Source organism: Galeopterus variegatus, unplaced genomic scaffold (genome assembly GCF_000696425.1).
Source record: "Galeopterus variegatus unplaced genomic scaffold, G_variegatus-3.0.2 Scaffold1367, whole genome shotgun sequence".
Classification (NCBI taxonomy): domain Eukaryota; kingdom Metazoa; phylum Chordata; class Mammalia; order Dermoptera; family Cynocephalidae; genus Galeopterus; species Galeopterus variegatus.
In genome coordinates, this window is record NW_007727478.1 from 92,312 (window position 1) to 113,609 (window position 21,298).

General features: G+C 43.1%; 2 protein-coding genes across 6 annotated transcripts in view; one reads left to right on the forward strand and one right to left on the reverse strand.

Moving 5' to 3' along the window:
* Window positions 1-5,107: 5,107 nt before the first annotated feature.
* PDHB (pyruvate dehydrogenase (lipoamide) beta) lies at window positions 5,108-8,560 on the forward strand (the record flags this gene model as incomplete). Its single annotated transcript, XM_008576572.1, has 7 exons — window positions 5,108-5,212; window positions 6,509-6,616; window positions 6,708-6,770; window positions 6,874-6,909; window positions 7,064-7,349; window positions 7,778-7,888; window positions 7,948-8,560. Coding segments are annotated over 7 exons (969 nt in total), but the record flags the coding sequence as incomplete, so codon positions are not given.
* Window positions 8,561-10,643: 2,083 nt separating this feature from the next.
* PXK (PX domain containing serine/threonine kinase) overlaps window positions 10,644-21,298 on the reverse strand; it is a 50,145-nt gene continuing 39,490 nt past the window's right edge. Inside the window, exons 17-18 of one of the 5 annotated variants that reach the window (XM_008576563.1) lie at window positions 15,912-15,944; window positions 10,644-11,932 (exon numbers count right to left, since the gene is read on the reverse strand). In XM_008576563.1, the coding sequence (XP_008574785.1) occupies window positions 15,925-15,944 (20 nt within the window). In that variant the 3' untranslated portion in view covers window positions 10,644-11,932; window positions 15,912-15,924. Of the gene's footprint in view, window positions 11,933-15,906; window positions 15,945-21,298 lie in introns of all 5 variants that reach the window. The other 4 variants (XM_008576565.1, XM_008576564.1, XM_008576561.1 and 1 more) reach the window with 4 other exon arrangements.

Consider the following 21,298-nt stretch of genomic DNA (forward strand, 5'->3'; position numbering starts at 1 on the left):
TTTGGTTCCCACAATCCCCTCCTCGGGTTTGATAATTTGATAGGATGCCTCACAGAACTCAGGAAAATGCTTATGTTTACCTGTTTATTATAAAATATTATTAATAAGGATACAGACAGCCAGATGAAGAGGTACATAGGGCAAAGAATGGAGAAAGGGGAGTGGAGATTCAATTCTTCATCCTCCCAGCAGCTCCACATGTTCAGCAGCCTGGAAGCTCTTCAAACCTTATAGTTCAGGGATTTTTATGGTGGCTTCATCACATAGGCATGATTGATTATTAACTCATGCAGTAATGGGTTAATAGTTTAATGAGGTATTGTGAGTGTGGACTGGTGGCTTTATAATGAGAGCAAATCAGCACTCTTGCCCAGCCCTCATTATGTGATAACCTGCATGGCCATGGGACTCTATAGAGAGTTCCCACCAAGAAGAAGGTCTTCACCAGATGTGCCCCCTGGATCTTGGACTTTCCAGCCTCCAAAACTGTGAGAAATAAATTTAATTTTCTTGTAAACCATCCAGTTTCAGGTATTCTGTTAAAAGCAACAGATAGGGCCGACTCCATGGCTCACTCGGGAGAGTGCAGCGCTGGGAGCACAGCGGCGCTTGCACCGCGGGTTCAGATCCTATATAGGGATGGCTGGTGCACTCACTGGCTGAGCACAGTGTAGGCAACACCAAGCCAAGGGTTGTGATCCCCTTACTGGTCACAAAAAAACAAACAAACAAACAAAAAACAGATAACTAAATAATAGAGGATCATAGGTCTAAATGGAAAATGTATAATCATAAAACATTTTGAAAAAAATAGAAAAATCTTTGTATCCTGGGCTTAAGAAAAAAGTTGTTATACATAATACCAAAAGCACAATCCATAAAAAAAAAAAATGGAGAAATTGGACTTCATCAAAATAAAACTTTTGCACTGCAAAATACCTTTTTAGGAGGACAAACTGGAAGAAAATATTTGCAAATCACATATCTGACAAAACTTGCAAACAGAATCTATAAACAATCTCTGAATACAACAATAAGAAAACAAGCAATCTCAAATACAAAAATCAATCAATATAATATACCACATTAACAGAATGAAGGGGAAAATATACATGATCATATCAACGGACACAGAGAAAGCACGTGACAAAATTCAATACCCTTTCATGATAAAAACACTCAACAAACTAGGAATGGAAGGAAACCACCTCACCATAATAGAGGCCATATATTAAAAACCCACAGCTAACATCATACTCAATGAGGAAAGACTGGAATCTTTTCCTCTAATATCAGGAGGAAGACAAGGATGCCCACTTTTGCCACTTGTATTCACAATAGTATTAGAAGTTCTAGCCAGAGAAAATAGGCAAGAAATAGAAATAAAAGGCATCCAAATTGGAAAGGAAGAAATAAAATTATCTTTTTTCTCAGATGACAAGATCTTATATGTAGAAAACCCTAAAGATTACACACACACACACACACACACACACACACCTGTTAAAACTAATAAACAAATTCAGCAAAATTGCAGGATACAAAATCAACATACAAAAAATCAGTTGAATTTCTATATATTGATAATGGAAATCCAAAAAGGAAATTAAAAATATTCAATTTACAACAGTGTCAAAAAAAATAAAATCCTTAGGAATTAACTTAACCAAAGAGGTGAAAAACTTGTATACTGAAAACTACAAGACATTGCTGAAAGAAATCAAAGAAGACGCAAATAAATTAAAATTCACCCCATGCTTATGGATTGGGGGAGGGCTTAATATTGTTAAGATATTAATACTATCCAAAGCAATCTACAACTTTAATGCAATCCCTATCAAAATCCCAATTACATTATCTTCAGGGGTAGTCAAATCCATCCTAAAATTGATATGGAATCTCAAGGGACCCTGAATTGCCAAAATAATCTTTAAAAAGAAAAACAATGTCCTGATTTCAAAACTTATTACAAAGCTACATTAATCAAAACAGTGTGGTACTGGCATAAAGATAGACATACAGACAAATGAAACAGAATAGAGAACTCAGAAATAAACCATTGCATATATAGTCGAATGATTGTTGACAAGGGTGCCAAGGCCATTTAATGGGGAAAAGACAGTCTTTTCAACAAATGGTGTTGGGAACACTGGATATCCACATACAAAAGAAAGAAGTTGGACCCTTACCTAATATCATATACAAAAATCAACTCAAATGGATCAAAGACCTAAACATAAGAACTAAAACTATAAAACTCTCAGAAAAAAACAAAAAACCTTCATGATGTTAGATTTGGCAATAATTTCTTACAAAAGCACAGGCAACAAATAAAAAATAGTTAAATTAGACTGCATCAAAATTTAAAGCTTTTAATTAACAAAAAGACGATCTACAAAGTGAAAAGGCAACCCAAGGAATGGGAGAAAATAATTGCAAATCATGTATCTGATAAGGGATTAATATCCATAATATATATAGACTCGGTGTTTCTGGCTTTTTGGGATCTCTGTGTAAATATGGCCCAAGAATATCGTCTTTTGTTTAGACCATGGTCCAGATTCTGGCTTCTCTCAATCACTGTTTCTTAATCTTGCTGTCTCTTTTTACATTGTAACTCTGATCCTGAAATCTTTCATTGCTAGGTGGTGGGGGAGTGGGGGAACTGACTCATATTTTCATTCTGAGAAGTACACAGGAATCTCTAGGGGCTGACATATCAAACTCAGTGATTTCTGGGGAGTGCTGGGTTTTACTCAGGCTTCCTGGCAGAGACTGAAGGAACAAGATGATGCTGGCAGGTGAAGGAGACTTGGAAGGTGCTGATTTCATACCTTGGAGACCATCTCTCCATTTTACAGATAAGACAAAGGCTGGGAGAGTAAAGACCATCTCTATGCAGCTGTCCCCACGTTTATCTCTCTAAACCTAGCCTCTAAGCTACGGACTCCTATATCCAACCTGGATATCACGGTCATTTAAACCCAGCCCATTCAAAATGGATTCTATTTCCCCAGATCCTCACACCCGCACCGCCTCAGGCTCCTCCCCTGACCCATCCCTCTAACAACAAAAAATCCAAAATCTTTTTCAACTCTTCCCCAGCCCTTACATCAATCCTATTGATTCCAAACCCTCATAGATCTCAAACCTCTGCCGTTTCCTCCATTCAGGAGCTGCCTCCTAGCCCAGCTCTCTTTCTGCCGCAGACTCCCCGGGGGTCTCCCTGCTTCTGCCTTCACCCAGCTCCCTTCACCTTCCATTCTCACTCAGCAACCAGACTGATTCCTACAGATCACCTACTGATTCTCCTATTGCAGGGGCTCCCAAGAACCTTTAGATTAAACTCAGACTCCTCATCACAGCCCACAAAGCCCTAAGTGGCAGCTAGCAGCTCTGGCCCACAGAAGGGAATGTTTGGAATGTATTGCGGGAAGGGGTGGGGTAGGCACTGAGTTGCCCACAGACCAACCTGACTTTCAAGGGCCAAATTGAGACTAATGAGCTTTCAGAGGCTGCCCCTACAGTGAGGTGTCTGGGACCTCCCCATAAGGCCTTCTTTAAATGCAGGTTGTTGTAACTTCTCCCCAGGCAAGACCCCAACTTCTGCTTTAGGAAGCAGTGGGAAAAAGCCATCCTTTAGAATCAGACAGTCCTAAATTCAAATCCTGGCTTATTTAACCAATCTCTGCTTCAGTTTACCCATCTGCAATGGAGACAATAATAACACTAATTACCTGAGAGGGTTCCTCTGAGAATTAAATGAGCTATAAAGCATTTATCACAATGCTTGGCGCACAGTAGGCGTTTAATGCATTAATGAAAGCTACTCTTTGCCTTCTAAGGAACCAACAGACAATGCTGTTCAGGGAAGAGTACTCTCACTCATAAAGAGCTAAGTTCTCCGTCACTACAGTGTGCGCAAGCGCCACTTTGGTGCCCAAAGGATTCCAGTACCCGCAGAAGGTTGGCCTAATTCTTGGGTCCCTCCAGCCTCAAGCAAGCATGCTCCTGAGTCTGACTTTTAGTCCTCGCGCTTCAAACAACTCCGGCCAGGGACGTGTGGCCGGCGTGCACCCCACGTGTCAGCTGCCGCTCGCTGTCAATAAAGTTGATTTGAGTTGGTCCCAGGCCGATGGGCAGCGCCACTCCGCACGCCACTCCGCACGCCACCTGGGCCCTGCCCTTGGGCCCCGCCCTCGGCTCTTCATCCACTAAGCGGATGGGCGGGGCACGCAGGCGTCACGCCCTGCCATTGGCCCGCTCCGGCGGGGGAGGCGGGGCCCGCTCGCGTCTATCGGCCCCGCTGTGTTGTCTTTTGGCTGCGGGTAGAGGACACGGTCAAGATGGCGCCGGTGCCTGGCCTGGTGCGGAGACCCCTTCAGCAGGTAGGTAGCGGCGCGCGGCCCGATGACCCTGCGTGAGCCCTGCCCACCGTGCGTCTCTCAGCGTTCTTCTCTCTCCCCAGGTCTCCGGGCTGCTGAAAAGGCGCTTTCACAGGACCGCGCCGGCGGCGCTGCAGGTAAGCGGCGCGGGCGCTAGTCAGGGCAGGGAGGGGGCCACTTGCCCGAGGCGTAAGTCGGCACCGCGGGGGGAGGCGGCGGCCGCTGGTCCTGGGGTCTGCGGACGCCCGCATCCTGCGTGGGACTCGTGCTTCCTCTGTCGCCGCCTGGTGCCGATCACACCGGCATGTCACCCCCTTGAGGCCGGTTGGGATCAGATGGGTAATCAAAGAAAACTAGACTTGACGCTTTCTCCCTCACCCTCTTTTTTTCTTTAAATTATGGTAAAATATACATAACTCATATAGCATACATTATACGAAGTTATACGACTGTGTTGTCTTTTGGCTGCGGGTAGAGGACACGGTCAAGATGGCGCCGGTGCCTGGCCTGGTGCGGAGACCCCTTCAGCAGGTAGGTAGCGGCGCGCGGCCCGATGACCCTGCGTGAGCCCTGCCCACTGTGCGTCTCTCTGAGCGTCCTTCTCTCTCCCCAGGTCTCCGGGCTGCTGAAAAGGCGCTTTCACAGGACCGCGCCGGCGGCGCTGCAGGTAACCGGCGCGGGCGCTAGTCAGGGCAGGGAGGGGGCCACTTGCCCGAGGCGTAAGTCGGCACCGCGGGGAGCGTGCGTCTCTCAGCGTTCTTCTCTCTCCCCAGGTCTCCGGGCTGCTGAAAAGGCGCTTTCACAGGACCGCGCCGGCGGCGCTGCAGGTAAGCGGCGCGGGCGCTAGTCAGGGCAGGGAGGGGGCCACTTGCCCGAGGCGTAAGTCGGCACCGCGGGGAGAGGCGGCGGCCGCTGGTCCTGGGGTCTGCGGACGCCCGCATCCTGCGTGGGACTCGTGCTTCCTCTGTCGCCGCCTGGTGCCGATCACACCGGCATGTCACCCCCTTGAGGCCGGTTGGGATCAGATGGGTAATCAAAGAAAACTAGGCTTGACGCTTTCTCCCTCACCCTCTTTTTTTCTTTAAATTATGGTAAAATATACATAACTCAGAATTTACTATTTTAAAATGTATTCTTCAGTGGCATTAAGTACATGCACCATGTTGTGCAACCAACACTACTATTCATTTTCAGAACTTTTTCATCATCCCAAACAGAAACTCTGTATCCATTACACAATAACTCCGCATTCCCCCTCCCTAGAGTCCCTGGTAACTTCTGTTGTACTTTTCTGTCTCTATGAGTTTGCCTATTCTCCACTTATTCACATAAGTGGAATCATTTGTCCTTTTGTGTCTGGCTTATTTCACTTAGCATAATGTCATCAGGTTTCATCGATGTTGTAGCATGTGTCAGGATTTGATTCCTTTGTGAAGCTGAATAATATTCCGTTGTATGTATATACCACATTTTGTTTATCCATCCAAAGATGGACATTTGGATTGTTTCTGTCTTTTGGCTACTGTGAATAATACCGCTATGAACGTTGGTGTGCAAGAATGTTTGAATCCCTGCTTCCAGTTCTTTTTAGTAAATACCTAGAAGTGCAATTGCTAGATCATATGGTAATTACCCCTCCCCCCTTTTTTAACTAGAGGATTCTAACCATTATGTATATTAAAATAACAACTCTTATGTCCTGAATGCAAAGTGTTTGACAGTGTCTGACACCTAGTGAGTGCTCAGTACTTAGCATTAGTTAGGCTTCCTTGATATTTCTCTGCCTCCATAGTACTACAAGTATGGTAATAAAACCCCATATATTTTATACTTAGGAAAATGTCTGTGAGCTAATCTGGCCAGCAAGCAGTTCTCTTAAGCTTGGGTGCACATCAAGGAAAATGTTCAGTAAGCTGATCATTAACACATCCTATCAAAGACCCACTATGTGTGATAGAAATGTTACTTTTAGAATTCTTTGAACTTTTAAGAAGAAACCTGTTCTAGTGTTAGTTTTTATATTGTATGCTGTGGGCAGCCTGTGTAAGTATAAAGTAAGAGAATTTCAATAATATCCTAAATAATCCTGTAGCTTATTGATTGTTTTCCCATATTTGTGACAGGTGACAGTTCGTGATGCTATAAATCAAGGTATGGATGAGGAGTTGGAAAGAGATGAGAAAGTATTTCTGCTTGGGGAAGAAGTTGCCCAGTATGATGGGGCATACAAGGTAATCAAAATATGTGAATGTTACACAAAATTGAAGCAGCCATTTGTCCCCAGATACTCTTCAAAGTAATGGGGTCAACTCTTAATTGTAGGTTAGTCGAGGCCTGTGGAAGAAATATGGAGACAAGAGGATCATAGACACTCCCATATCTGAGGTAGGCCTTCCAGCGGGAAGCAAACCTTTGAGGGGTGTGTCTGTTAGTGTTCCCTATCCTAATATTTATGAATTTTCACTTACATTTGCATTTTACTTTATAGATGGGCTTTGCTGGAATTGCTGTAGGTGCGGCTATGGTATGTAATACTCTTTATGAAGCTTATCCAAAGAGATTTCTTTTAACATGGCCTTTTAAAGACTTTGTTTGAAAGCTGGAAGAATGGAGTGGTTGTTTGCCACTCTTCATTGCTGTTTCTAGTCTTTTTAACATCTGTGTTTTTGATTTGACAGGCTGGGTTGCGGCCCATTTGTGAATTTATGACCTTCAATTTTTCTATGCAAGCCATTGACCAGGTTATAAACTCAGCTGCCAAGACCTACTACATGTCGGGGGGCCTTCAGCCTGTGCCCATAGTCTTCAGGGGACCCAATGGCGCCTCAGCAGGCGTAGCTGCCCAACACTCACAGTGCTTTGCTGCGTGGTATGGGCACTGTCCAGGCTTAAAGGTGGTCAGCCCCTGGAGTTCAGAGGATGCAAAAGGACTTATTAAATCAGCCATTCGGGACAACAATCCAGGTCAGCAGAGTGACCCTTGGGTCTTTTTTGAATATTAGAAAACTCAAACGAAATCTTTGGATAGAAGAAACCATTAAAAGTTTCTAGTTAGGCTTAGACATATTATATAAATTGTTAATGATTTAGAGATTTAGTAAAGATAGCAAAGAATGTAGTTTTTATTTCTGAGTATAAGGGGGCCAGTTAGTTATAGGAAACATTTTTTGCACACCCACAACACTGGTTTAACCTCAAATAGATAAAATTATGTTGACCAAACTACAAATGTGAGTACTTAAACCATCCTCAAGGCTACTGGACATGATAGAATCAAGGCTTCCTAATCAGCGCAGTGAAACTTTTCACAAGATGAATGATATTGTTGTATATATGTTTTTAGTCATTCTGGATGTAGTTACTTTTCTTTAAATATTTACAATATTTTGCAGTGGTGGTGCTAGAGAATGAATTGATGTATGGAGTTCCTTTTGAATTTCCTGCGGAAGCTCAGTCAAAAGATTTTCTGATTCCTATTGGAAAAGCCAAAATAGAAAGGCAAGGTGAGAGAACTTAGTATATATTTAAACATTATTTTTAATTCAGCTCTCCCTGTAATTAGCATTCCTTTACCTTGTGTTTTCTCTTCCTGGGCAGCCACACCTCTGTGCCAAGGTGGTAGTGCTTAGCAGGCTTTCCTTGCCTCTCTCTCACTTGAGCCTGCCTTCTCTCCTAGGCCCTGCATTCAATTTCCTGGATGCTCCTGCTGTTCGTGTCACTGGTGCTGATGTCCCTATGCCTTATGCTAAGATTCTAGAAGACAACTCTGTACCTCAGGTCAAAGACATCATATTTGCAATAAAGAAAACATTAAATGTCTAATTTGAACTTGAATATCAAGTCATTGAAATTTATTTAAAATACTTGCTGGCAGTTCACCTGGACTGTACTATAAAACCTTACTGTTCATAAATTTAGAGCAACAACTGGTGTTTTTGTACAAGGAAGAAGTTTAAATGTGTTCGTGTGTGGGAAACTTTCCACTCTCTGCTCTAGACTCCATGCTTTTTCTTGTCTGTTACAGTTGTCGTGTTCTCTGAATAAGGTTAATGTAAAATTTTACCTTGTCTAGAAGAACAAGGTATCAATGTGGCTTATGTGTACAAAATAAAAGTGTTTAATCTACATTTACTATTGATTGTTTTGATAAGGAATAAAGGAATTCCTAACTATTACTAATTGTATTTTTATATTCTTGAAATAATAAACGTGGGTGGAAATCTTGAAATTCTTTTAAGAAATTAGTGCCAAATAGAAAATAAGCTGATACAATAACAAAACCACTGCCTGTTTTTATTCAAATCTGAAACTTTATCCAAAATAGCAAAACTGACTTTAGAAGGACTCAGGCTTCACAACCTCCATCAGAAACTAATCACCTCAGCTGCATCACACTTGTAACAGGACCTTATCCACAACTCTTCAGATGCCTAACTCTATTAGGGCTCCCTTTAAAATGAAAGCAAATCCCATTGCCAAAAACACAGTCTGTCATACACTGCCTCTTCAGAAGTTGAGATGAAAAAAATGGATTTATAGAAGAGGACTTAACAACAAGATGGTGGAATAGCCAGTACACAGTGTCACCCTCCCACAATCAACCAATTTACAACTATTAAAAAAAAACAACTGCCAAGCTGGGGCCACTAGAGCTCAGGGGTTGAGGAGCAGAGACCTACAGAGTTCATGAAGGCAGGAGAAGCTATTTTGAGAGAAAGAACCACTCTGACCTATTCGATCCCTCACCACTTCAAGGCTGGCCCTGGTGAGCACATGGAACAAGATCTGGCAAAAGCCACTTCTATGACAGCAAGACCACTAACAAAGTTCCTGTGGGCCCACACAGTAGTGAGGGGCCACAGACAACAAAAAAGGAGCCACTCAGGCTGGTGAGTCATCACAAAGAACTAACACGTGGCCCATCCCATGGGAGGTATTTGGAGTATGGGTAGTGGGGGAGACGGACCCGGGGGGCGGGGGGGGACTCGGGCACAGCATGGACAGCTGATCTGCCCCCAAGTCAGCACAGGGTCACTCAGTGGAGACTGGTCAGGAATATCGAGCTGCAGGGGGTACAGTTTGCAGAAAAGACTCAGGCCCAGACCAGAGTTTCCACACAACCCAGGTATACTGGACTTCACAAGACCAGGGAGTGCCTACAAGGTCAACAATTAAAACCTGAACTGCACAAAACGTCTTCCCCAGAGAATCAGCAGCAAAGCAGCAATTTAGCTCAACCACAGGGCTCAAATGATGGTTCCCACAGAAAGTTCCCCCATTTTAAAGTAAGCAAAGGACAACAAATTAGTTCCAGTGCAGAGTTTAAGTGGTGGAGGTAGCTAACAAACACAGAACTGAAAGAAAACACAAAACACACACAGATCAGAGACAGAGTTTGATATTAACCAGTAAAGGTCTAACACCACCAAAGAACACCTATAAAACCCAGAAGGACTGGAAGCCCCCCAGGCTCCAAAGCAAAGGTGGGGGGAGGACTGAGGGCCTCAGCTGTGGGCCCCTGACACCCACATCCAGCCCAGCAATGACCAACAGGCTGCTGCTGGAAGCACCCCAAACTCCTGAGCTGGGGTGGTAGGGTGCTGAGGGCCTCAGCCATGACCCCTGATGTCTACATCCAGCCCAGCGACCACCAGGCTGCCGCTGGAAGTACCCCAGGCTCCTGAGCCAAGGTGGGGGCAACCAAGGACCTGAGCCATGCCCCCCACCACATCCGCATCCAGCCCAGCTACAACCACCAAGCCGCCCAGGGCTCCCCTGCCAGAATAAGGGGGGTGCCAAGGGCCTTGATGACGCACCCCTCTTTCCTCCTCACACTCTATCTCCCTCCCCTTTCCCCTCTACCCCTCCCTCCCAGCTGCTCCACATCTTAGAATGTAAAAATAATTATAATAAAATTTTTTAAAAACCCAGATGAAGGATATGAGAAGGAATTGTGTTAGAAATAAATAAATAAATTAGTTATAGAAGAATATAAGTGGTACCTAATTTAAATAGCAAGACATAAAATAATAAAATAAATAAATAAATAAATTAGTTATAGAAGAATATAAGTGGTACCTAATTTAAATAGCAAGACAGGATTGTTAGCTCTTATTAAGAGGCTAAATACAACACAAAAGAAAATAGAGTCAGGACAGGTAGGAAGTAAGCTTTAGATATGCTGTGTGACTCTATGTTTGCAAAAGGTGCTACAAAAAGTTCTCATTTGAAATATTTAGCCAAGCTACATACAACACATTTTCTTGACACGGTTTATTTTAATAAAAAATACAGCTGAACATTTATCACAGATTACATGAAACTATACACAATGACATTCTCTCTGCATAGTAACCAACACTGATGTGTGTACTTGAATTTTTAAATGGATTATTTATAATCCTTTAAAGTGCAATTTATTTAAAGATTTAAGCAAATCATAGGATAAAGGATCTAATAAATGAGTAACATTAAAAAGATGATGTATTTGGATAAATCTTCCAAAAATCAGAGTTGATTTCTATGGATTTCAAATTTACTTGTCATTACTTTAATAATGACACTTCCCACCCCCCCAAACCCAAACTTGACTTCATTGCATTCTGAGGACTAAGATCTTCTAATAGACAAGAGTTTTTTTTCTGATGTTAACATTTATTTTTGTCTGTTTCTCGTATATTCTAACTAAAAAAAACTGTGAGTCTAGAATAGTTGCTTTAGCAGCCCTGAGTTCTATAATCACAACGATATTCCTGTTAGAACTGAAGAGAACATTACGAACTTACCCCATTATATTTCAGGGGAAAATGAAGAACTCAGTTGCTTCTCTGACTGGGCTAGTGTTAATATCTGAGATGAAATAAAGGTAGCAAAACTGGGATTTATCTAAGAAACAACCAGAAACTTCCTTAGAGAAATGAACGAGAGGAACTTTCTAGGAGCTGTCTGACAGAGTTAAAGAGAGATTGCAACACAAAGGTATTCACTGCTGTGATTGAATATTGTCATTTTTTTCTGTTCATTTCCTTTAGTTGGTATAAATATTGATTCTAATATGACGCTGCCCCAAAAAGATGCCCATTAGTGGATGAACAAGACTCCTTTACAGGGGTAATAAAGGAGCAAAATATTTCTTAAGGCAGCAATGCCAGCCCAACTTTATTTAACTTGAAGAATATTTCCCTCTTGAAAAGCCTCTCACACGAGCATCTGTAAAATAGTATGTGGCTGTGCTGGCTCAGCAATTATTCATCCAGGAAGAGGGTACTTTAGAAGATACGGGTAGGAGAGAAAAACAAGAACTACTTTCCCTCCAAGTGTAAACAGGAAGCTTCAGCCGATCTTAGGAGCACTGTGATCATTGGTTTCGGCTTTCCTCAAAGTTCCTTTTTGGAAATTCTGGATGGAGCTTAGCAAGGCCCCTCGGCTCACACCATTCACAGCCTGGGGCAAGAGCTGTGAGGGCACCTCTGTGCGCACAGGAGGCAGGGGAGCTGCTGGTGGTGGAGGCGGAGGTGGAGGAGGAGGTGGAGGTAATGCAGATATCCCTGTGGAGGAAAGAGGGGGAAAAAGGAGCTAATCAGTATGCACCTTCCAACTGCCCTGTGCACAGGCTACTGCTCAGTCCTGGGCAGGTTGGACTTTGGTGAGACTGCAAATGTTTTCCTCAGAGGGACCAAGATACCCAGTACTGTAGAATTTTTTTAAATACTGAACAAAAAAGCTATAAGCATCAAAGGGGAATTAATTAAAGATTGCTGTTTCTCTCAAGTAACAGTCATGTGAGAAAAGACTGTTGGAACAAACATCACAGATTACATGAAACCATACACAGTGACATGCTCTGCATAGATGAAGCTCTGACCCCATTTCCAAATTTTAGTAATGGTCCCAAAAGAAGGGTTCCATCAGCTGCTTTAGTCAGGTCCTGGACTGCTCTACCTACTTCTGAGTTAGCAATTAAAGATAGACATCTGTGTGCACAGAGTTGGGCTACCTGAATGTCAATTACTCTTAAAGATGACCAGTTCTGCTCCAACACATAATATTTGAAGGATGTGATTTAATATAAAATGACAAACCACTCAGTATTCTCGGCAAGGAACCAGTCAGTGCTCATTGGGCTAAGAATTCCCCAAATAATCATTTCCTATTAGATTGCCTGTCTCAAATAATCATTTCCTATTAGATTGCATTAAAGAAATACAAAATGCTAACAATCGTTAGCAATGCAAAGCAAGGGGCAGAGGAGTCTTTCCCTGGCAATGACACCATCAGGGAGGAGTCTTTCTCAAATTCTGTTCTCCCCACTGTGGCCCAACCAAGGAACAGAATGGAGTTGTACCAAACACACATCTCTGCTGAAGCATCAGGAGAGACTGGAATGTCGAGCTCTACCCTAGTGCATAAGGAGAGGGAAACTGGACAGGTATCTAAAACTTTCCTCAACCTCCAAGCACACAGACATTTGCAACTTGAATTTTATATTTTTGAATCAATGAATGAATTGTTCTTTCAAGACAAAATAAATACTGAGCACAGAAAAAGGAGAGGAAGTTGCCCCATCTCCTGTGAATCTTTCAGCTCTCTGAGATTCCACCTGTCTGTTGCTGTCTCTACCCTCTACTGCCTCCTAGGGCTACAGCAGGGAGACATTCTGGTGGGTGGTTTCCCCCAAACTGAGCTGTGGTGATAACAGCTAAATACACCTTCTGCCACTTGAGTTTGTACGGGTGAGTGGTTCAGCTCACCCATAAAATACTCAGGTAAGTATATCCTTTTCACGAAGTGTGACAGGCAATGAGTAAGGTCTTGTAATTCACAGAAAACCACTTACCTTCCTTTACATCTTTTACCCAAACCTAAGGTAGCTGAAATTAAAGAATTACACAAATATACACACTCATGCTCTGCAATCTTGGAATCGTCAAATAATGATAATAAGCAATACAAATAGAGATTAAATACAGACAAATGAACAAAATGTAATTTTCATTGGTTCTACACAATAACCAATGAGCGAAGTTCTACTATGTTCTATGCTAGGGTAGATTGTTGGAAAGTGTTTCTGGTTTTATGTCACAGGGTTATAAAGATAAAAAGGACTTTAAATCTGAAGTGACTGTTGAGGTAAGAAAACCAGGGAGAATGGGCATCTCATATAAACATTCCTCTAAAGAGGACTTTTGGATAGTGACTAGTGAAATACCAGGAGGAGTGAAGACCTCTGCTGAAGACTCTTGGAACTCAGAGTCTCTTAACTGCAGCACTAAGCGGGCCCAGAGCAGTGAGCTCTGCCCGCCTGGGGATGAGTGTGATAATGCCCCTTCCCCAGGCACTCCCACCCAGTGTCCAGAAAAGGGCAGCGGAATCTGGGTTTGGCATTCAGGGCCCAATGTGTACCAGAAGGAGATCCAGGGTTTCTGCCTGCCAGCTTTGTGTTTTGACCCCTGGCAGAAGAATCACTGCAGAGTTAAAGACAAGAAGACAGGCTCTGTGCTATAGCAGCTCTTCAGGGTTCTAGTAAAGGCACAGAACTGTCCACACAGAGACAGGCTATCTCTCCAGCCCAGGATTCTGGAAGGCTAGAGACAGGCCTCGGGGGTTGGGCTCAGGGGAATGGCACAGAACAATACTGTTTAGCCCCATGGGAACTACCCCTTGACTTTGGCCTCATTAGCAGGTACTTGAAATTAAAAGTGCAAATGCACCACCAGAGTTTGGGAGTTGGAGGTGGTGTTCAGTAAATGGATCTTCATTTTTTCGAGTAAAGGCTGAAACTGCTGCCACTTTAGATGATCTCTTTGGAAACGTAGGTCGAATAAATAAATACACCGTCCAAAGTACTACAGGGTAACCTGTGCCTGTAAAGCAAATGGATGCTGAGGGCTGTGCACCAAAGGAGAGGCTGCTCACCAAAGGGGTAAAGAGCAAGATCACCTTGATGTCTGCTCACAGAGGGCTGGACCAGTTCCAAACCCAACTTGCCAGCTCAGAACACTCTGGAAGGGGAGGAGGTCCAGGAGCCAGGTCAAAACTGGAGGAGGCAGGAACACAGAAGTGGGACTCACAGTATCTGACTACAAGTCTCATGGATTGTCTTTTTCTTTTTTGCCTTTTCCATGCTCCACAAGCTTCCTTTAAAGGTCTGTTGGGGCTTAAGCTACAACACACTGGTAACCGGGGAGGGGCAGGAGGGACTGGGGCAGGAAGACAAGGGACAAATGGAAGTTGGCAATGTAACCTGTGACAAACCTGGGAACAACTGCTTAGTGCCTGAGCTCCCTCCACTCCTAAAATGTGAAGGAGCTCCTCCCGCCGAGAGGCCTCCAATAGCCTTTATCCCCAGGCCACAGACAGGGGTGGACAGATTTGATGTTAGACTGATGGCTAACTGAATTCCAGGATGGGGGATGCTCCAAAACAGCTTATCTAATTATAACCAGGTCAGTCCTGATCTCTTCCATCTCACCCTCTCTTAGACAAAAAACCGTGACAGCCAACTATTCCACCTCCCCAGAATCTCCTCCACCAATCCAAATGAGAACGTGGCAATTCAGCAGGGGCCCTGAAAGAGGGCACAGACTGCTCCGGCAAGGGCATAGATTCCATCTAAGGAGCCCTCTCTTAGACAAAAAACCCTGACAGCCAACTATTCCACCTCCCCAGAATCTCCTCCACCAATCCAAATGAGAACGTGGCAATCCAGCAGGGGCCCTGAAAGAGGGCACAGACTGCTCCGGCAAGGGCATAGATTCCATCTAAGGAGGAACGTCATGCCAGAAACATCTTTGAAGGCCTTGTGGAAAGGATGGCTGAGGGTCCCCTTTCCTCAGGCCAATTTTAGCAGTGGGTAATCTACAGGTTTCTATAGCTCTGAATGCTTTTGTGGTCCACACATATAGGTGAGGAGGCCAAGTGGCCACCAGACCACACTAGAGCACAACCAGACCTACCAGCTAGCTTCAGGGGGGAATGAAGAGCCATGACCCTTGGAAGCAGGCAGCCCCCAGCTTTTGGGAACCACCTTCGCCTTTTGCCTTAGGCAGATGAGGAGACTGTACGCATGTTACAACTCAAGAATTATTAAGGATGCTTAAAAGAACTGTTTCTCCCCATCATCAGTTATAAAAGCCTGTAACCAAGAACTCTAATGCTTAACACCCTTTTCCCTTCATGGGAGTAACTAGGAACCAACAGGACTTTGAGAGTCATGGATTCTAAAATTAAAATATACCAAAATGCCATGCAGTTGATTTGTAGGTTTTGGAGCTGTACTTTAAAACTAAAATCAAAGTGAAAATGAAGATTTTGAAGGTCATGATGAAAATGAAATGAACATAGATGAAGTCTCTTGGGCACTTTTTAAAGATGCTGTATTTCAATTAAATGTTCAGATAAGAAAATAGCCTCAAATCTGCTTTCCCACTTGCACATCACTTTAATGACCTAGCCACATTGGGTCCTATTTCACATACAGAAACAGAGCATCTTTAAAGTTAGAGAAATCAGCATAGCTTACTTTACCGAAAATTCACGTTCAAAATGGTGCATGCTCTACTGAAAACAGCAAAGAGAAAGAAAGAGAGAAAGGGGACACATGTCATTATTCAGATTTTAGTGTCATTTTATCAAATAGTAACAGACAATAAAATATTAGTCTGAATCATATGCTGATTATTCTCACTGCAAAGCTAGGATATAACTTCAATTAACCACAAAATAACTGCAGTGATGACCCTTTTAGGACACAGCACACATACTAATCACCAAGTCACTTTCCTCTTCACATTCTTTTTCTTCTGAGACAATCAGGTGATATTCTTATTTATTTACAAGCACAGCCCTCACTTCAGAAGAGCCATGAAGATTTTATCTCCTCTGAAGAGCAGAATGGATGTGAGAAGTGTACTTAGTTCTATTACTCAACAAGGACAATTTATCAAGAGGGAAGAAAAAGGAAAACTCACCACTTTTTCCCAAGCAAGTCTTCTATAGTCTAAAACAGAGACTTGTCTCTTTAAAGTTGGGAAGAGCAAGAACTATGGGGTAGGTCTAAGACTGAGCTTCTGCCTCCCGGGAGGGCCCTGTGGTATAGGGGCTGAATTGGGCAGTGAAGCTTACCTAAGGCTATAAAACCATTTAAAAAGAAAGCAGCAAGGCAAATGTTTCTCTCATCTCCTTTTAAAATGACTAGATTCCAGGTTAAATGTGAAGGATCATGCCTTCCCAGAAAGCGAATCCCAGAGTTCCTAATGAACCCACTGCCTGGAGGAAAATCCTTTCCCCCTCTTCAGGCTGGGAAAGAAGACCCCATGTAGGGTGGGGCAGGGCAGGCTGACTACTCACATCCAGGACAGCTCTGGAAGAAACAAAGGATGCTGAGAATACTCCTCCTCCCTTCCCCCATACCCTGCACCAGGGGAGGAATCTGGGAAGAGCTCCCATACTTGGGACTTGGGCTTGGGAGTGGGGGAGGAGGGCTGAGAGTGGGCAGGTGGCGGCAGAGGCAGCAGACAGGAGAGCAGAGCCAGCACAGTCTTCAGAGATGCACTGCAGAGCAGTCCTGTTCATCCAGAGATGGCCACTGCTTTGTGTATGTGCAGCTTACAACAAGAGAGGCAATTCTGAATGGCCAGAGACATGGATTTGAGCCTAGAATGGGGTTCAGAATTTAACTTGGCTAGGCAAATCTGGAAGCTTCAACATTCTAAATAAATTCATCTCTTTTTTTGTGTGTGTGTGCCTTACTAAGTCTTTATTATTATTATTATTAATTCTTATCCCTCCTTAAGCTCTCACTCACGCTCTGTGCCATAAGGCTTTTTCTTCCTCCTCTAGCTCTCCAGATTCAAAACTCCCTTTCTCTCCACTCATTCTTATAGAATGGGTTTTCTACAAACTGCTAGCTTTCTCTCCTCAAAACTATTGCTTAAAGTATAAACAGCAAGCAAGCAAGAAGGGCTAGAATTCTGATTGCAGGACATTCATAGCTTATATTACTTGTCATGTACACTACCTACCTAATAAAGAGCAGGAATTGTTTTAAAAGACAGCTTCAAAGAATGGAAGATACTTGACCGAGGTCACAGTGGGAAAGTGGTAGAGCTAGCACTGAAGCCCAGGTTTTCTGATTCTTTACTCAGGGTTCTTTTCACTCCAGCCAAGCACAGTGTTTAACAGCATGGCCCTGCAGTGCACCTTGAGGAAGGCAGGCACTCAATAAATAAATAAATCTGTGGGGTAAATGAACAAAGAGAACCAAGTTCAAATCCTGGCTCTAGGTCCCCACTACTTGTATGACCTTGGCCAAAGTCTCTTAACTCTATTGGAGCCTCAGTATCTTTGTCTATACAACGAAGCTATACGAGAATCCACTCTCATTGAATAGAAAGGTATTCATGAGGATAAATGAAACAATGACTATCAATCACTCAAGACAGTGCCTGGCACAAAATAAGAGCTCAAAATATGTTAGATATGACTATTAAAAACAACAACAATGCTTATTTAGCTTTCCTAAAATATTCTTTAGCAAACCCATTTTTTTAAAAAAGATAGCAAGGCAACAGGCCTATTTACTTCCAAAGGAAGGTAGAAGGAAATATTTGTGTGTGTGTAAAACGGGACCTTTAACGCCACTCAGACAGATCTATGAATACAGAGTATAAATATTAGTTAGTGACATTTTTACCATGAAATAAGTCAGGATAAAGAATTTTACAGTTCTTGAAAGGGTGGCCTTCCTGAGGCAAGAAACAACCTTTAGCAGAAATAAAGTGCTAGATATGTTCTCACTGAAAAAAATAGGTGTCACAGCAAGAATATTAGAGAATCCCACCCCACACTGGTTGGACTTGACAGCAGACTTAGAGAAATGATATTTCTCCTGTCAATTTGGTAAGGACCTCAGAAGAGGCCTGAAGGGAGTTGCAGGAAGAAAAGGGAGAGGCACCAGCCCTCACACAATTGCTGGAAAGGGCTCGTAAGGGTAAGACCCCTTCACTTAGAAACTCTGTCACTTCTGCCTCATCCTAAAAGTAACTGAGATTAGACCACCTTTAGCTACCATAAATCTGCTTAAAACAGATGCTTTCAGAAAAAGTGCACTGCTGCTAAATTCAACTTGCCGGAGCTGAGCAACCGCCCAAAGGCAATGGATTTAGATTATGCTTGATTAGAAGGAACTGTGAGATGGTCTCTTCTAACTTTTGCCTTTTGCCCTTTTCAGAGGTAACCAAAACCCAGATGTGGAAAGACTTTTCATTCAAAGTTTTGGTAACTAAGAGTGTACCGAGGGCTTACTAAGTTCCAGGCATTGTTCTAAGCCTCTTAAACGTGGAACTCACTGAACCCTCATGATAACACGACAAGGCAGGCACTGTTATTTTCCTCAATTACAAACACACACCTAAAGTACAAGGGAGTTAAGTGCCTTGTCCAAGGTCCCAGAACCAGCAAGTAGCAGCCCTTAAGCTTAGGTTCCCTGACCCATGTGCAGTTCTCAAGAGTTCCCAAACTGAGCTGTGTTTGAGATGCTATCTTTTGCATAAACTCTTTTTAAATATTATAAAGCTGGAAGACACTATCCTTGACTTGTTCCCTGACAGCATGCTTTTTTTAAAACCTGGCCTAGAAGTGAAGATGTAAACTGGAGTAAATACGATTCCAGCATCAAGACAGGCAGCCTAGAATGGGGTTCAGGGTTTAAAAGAATGAGAAAGATAAGCACAACGAGAAGCTTGGCCTGCTGGCCTGCTGGCCTGCTGCCCTGCAGTGAGGAACAGTCTAAGCCAGAAGTTGCCAGCCCTAGGCTGAGAGTCCTATCCTCATGCAGTAGAGGCCCTGAAGGCAGAGCAAGCCTACGCAAATCAAGAATTTACCAAGCATCTATACAGGTAAGTTGTCATGTGGCTACTAACTGTTTGATCTCCCTGATGCCTTGCACAGAACCAGTTTTTCAGGTGCAGATTCTTTACTTAAGGGGAACTATTGGGAGAAAAAATTACCATGCTCAGACCCTGAGGATAGCATTTGTCTGAATTGTGTCTATCATTTTGGAGCCTCTGAGAGGAACGCCAAATGTGATTCCACTTAGAGGCTTATCTGTCCATCTCTGTAACCCAGGGCCAAGCACAGACCCTGGCAAACCACAGGCTCTCAGTAAATGCATCTTGAATACATCTTGAATGAATAAATACCCTGTGGGTGCCTGTTTAGGGCCTGAAATGCTAGGTTGCCAGGCAAATACTAAATGTTATTTTTTGTGAGATGCACTACAAGAAATGCCCAGCAGAGGTCAGAGTGCAGTCTTTGGGGCTGAGTCAATAATTTAGTCAACAAAACATTAAAGGAGATAAAGGAAAGAAGCAGCCAACACTTGCTGGGAACCACTCGTCTCTGCCAGGCATTGTGCCTGGGCCTTCACATATGTTTTTCCTTTAAATCCTCACGACTCCCCTTCAAGGTAGTATAAAATTCACAGGAATGTCCCCTATCTACTACTCCCACTCACCTCAGAGGAAGTTTTTCCAACACTGACTCTAATTACAAAAGATTCCTCTTTTTCTTCACTCATTTTAAGTTACCTCATCTCATGCAAACTTGCTACTATATGAGACAGCTCCCATTTAAAGCAAAGGTAAATTGGAGAATTCCTCCTAAAAGTCTGAATAGACTGTAAATTCTCCAAGGCATTTAATGGTGTGAACTGGCAGTTAACCACCCAGGACCACATCTGATGTATACAGTGAGGTCCTCTGTACACTGAACACATACCTCACTTGTTAAAGGAGGGCTTATAGATGCTCACAATTCATTTTCTCCAACTTCCTTAATATGTCCAAGTGGTGTAAAATTAGTATCCTCTCTTTTAGAAAATGATTCAACATAATCTGGACAGTGGATCCCCAGAAATTTCTGATGAGCCTAAAGAGGTCACCTCTACAAAAGATGGAGAAGTCTATTTTCTGTGTTGATCAATATTTGGGGGCTTTCTTGTAAAATCTGCTGACAAAGTCAGACAGGAACAAGAATATCATCCCCATTGGTAGTTGCTACTTAAAACAGGCCCTGGCCCCAGAAATTCTGCAATAAGCCACAAGTAACCACCCTCAGCCAGCAAGGAGAGACACCAACCAACCAGAAGTAAGTTGTTCAAATTAGTACCCTTGCATTTTCTTGTTGTCTTTTTCTTAGGCGGGTTAGTTAGATGCGTTTGAGAGCAGTTGGGTAATGCTCTTGGTAGCTCCTGGGTGCCACATTAAGCATGAATGAATATGGTATCATCAACTCATATAACAACCCCCACCAATGATGCCCTTCAAACAGCTGTGGGAACCCTTCCAAGCATAGCCAACAAGCTCTGAGTGACAGAACCAGCTCCTTAGACATCTAGAACATCTGGTTCACTCAAGAAGCAAAAGGAGATACTGTTGCTCAAATGTGTTTTTACTGGGCTTGCAAAATGGTTAGCAGAGATCTTACTTCAAAAAGGAAAGAAAGAAAGTACTATGAAGCTACTCCACAGAATTGGCAATTATTTCTATAAGAAGTCCCCAAGATAAATTCTTTTCACATTTTTCAAACAAAACTCACAGTATCTAATTCACAAAGGCAAAACAAAGGCTAACCACAGAATATATTCAGATAATGAAATCATTACAAAGCAAAATAGAGTGCAAATAGCTGTCAGGAAATCAGAAACTCAATGGTTATTTCACTCCTGCACCTAGACATCTTACCAGTTTTGCTCTGCGACAAAACTAATATTATGGATGGGCTCCCTGAGGAGAGAGCTCTGGCAGGATAGGGCTGCTGGGCAGCTGCTTTTGTTTTTCTCAGCTGAGCATGTACCAAGACAACTCTGATCTGAAGAGTCCTACATGAGGCTTGTCAGCAAAGAAAGCAAGCTG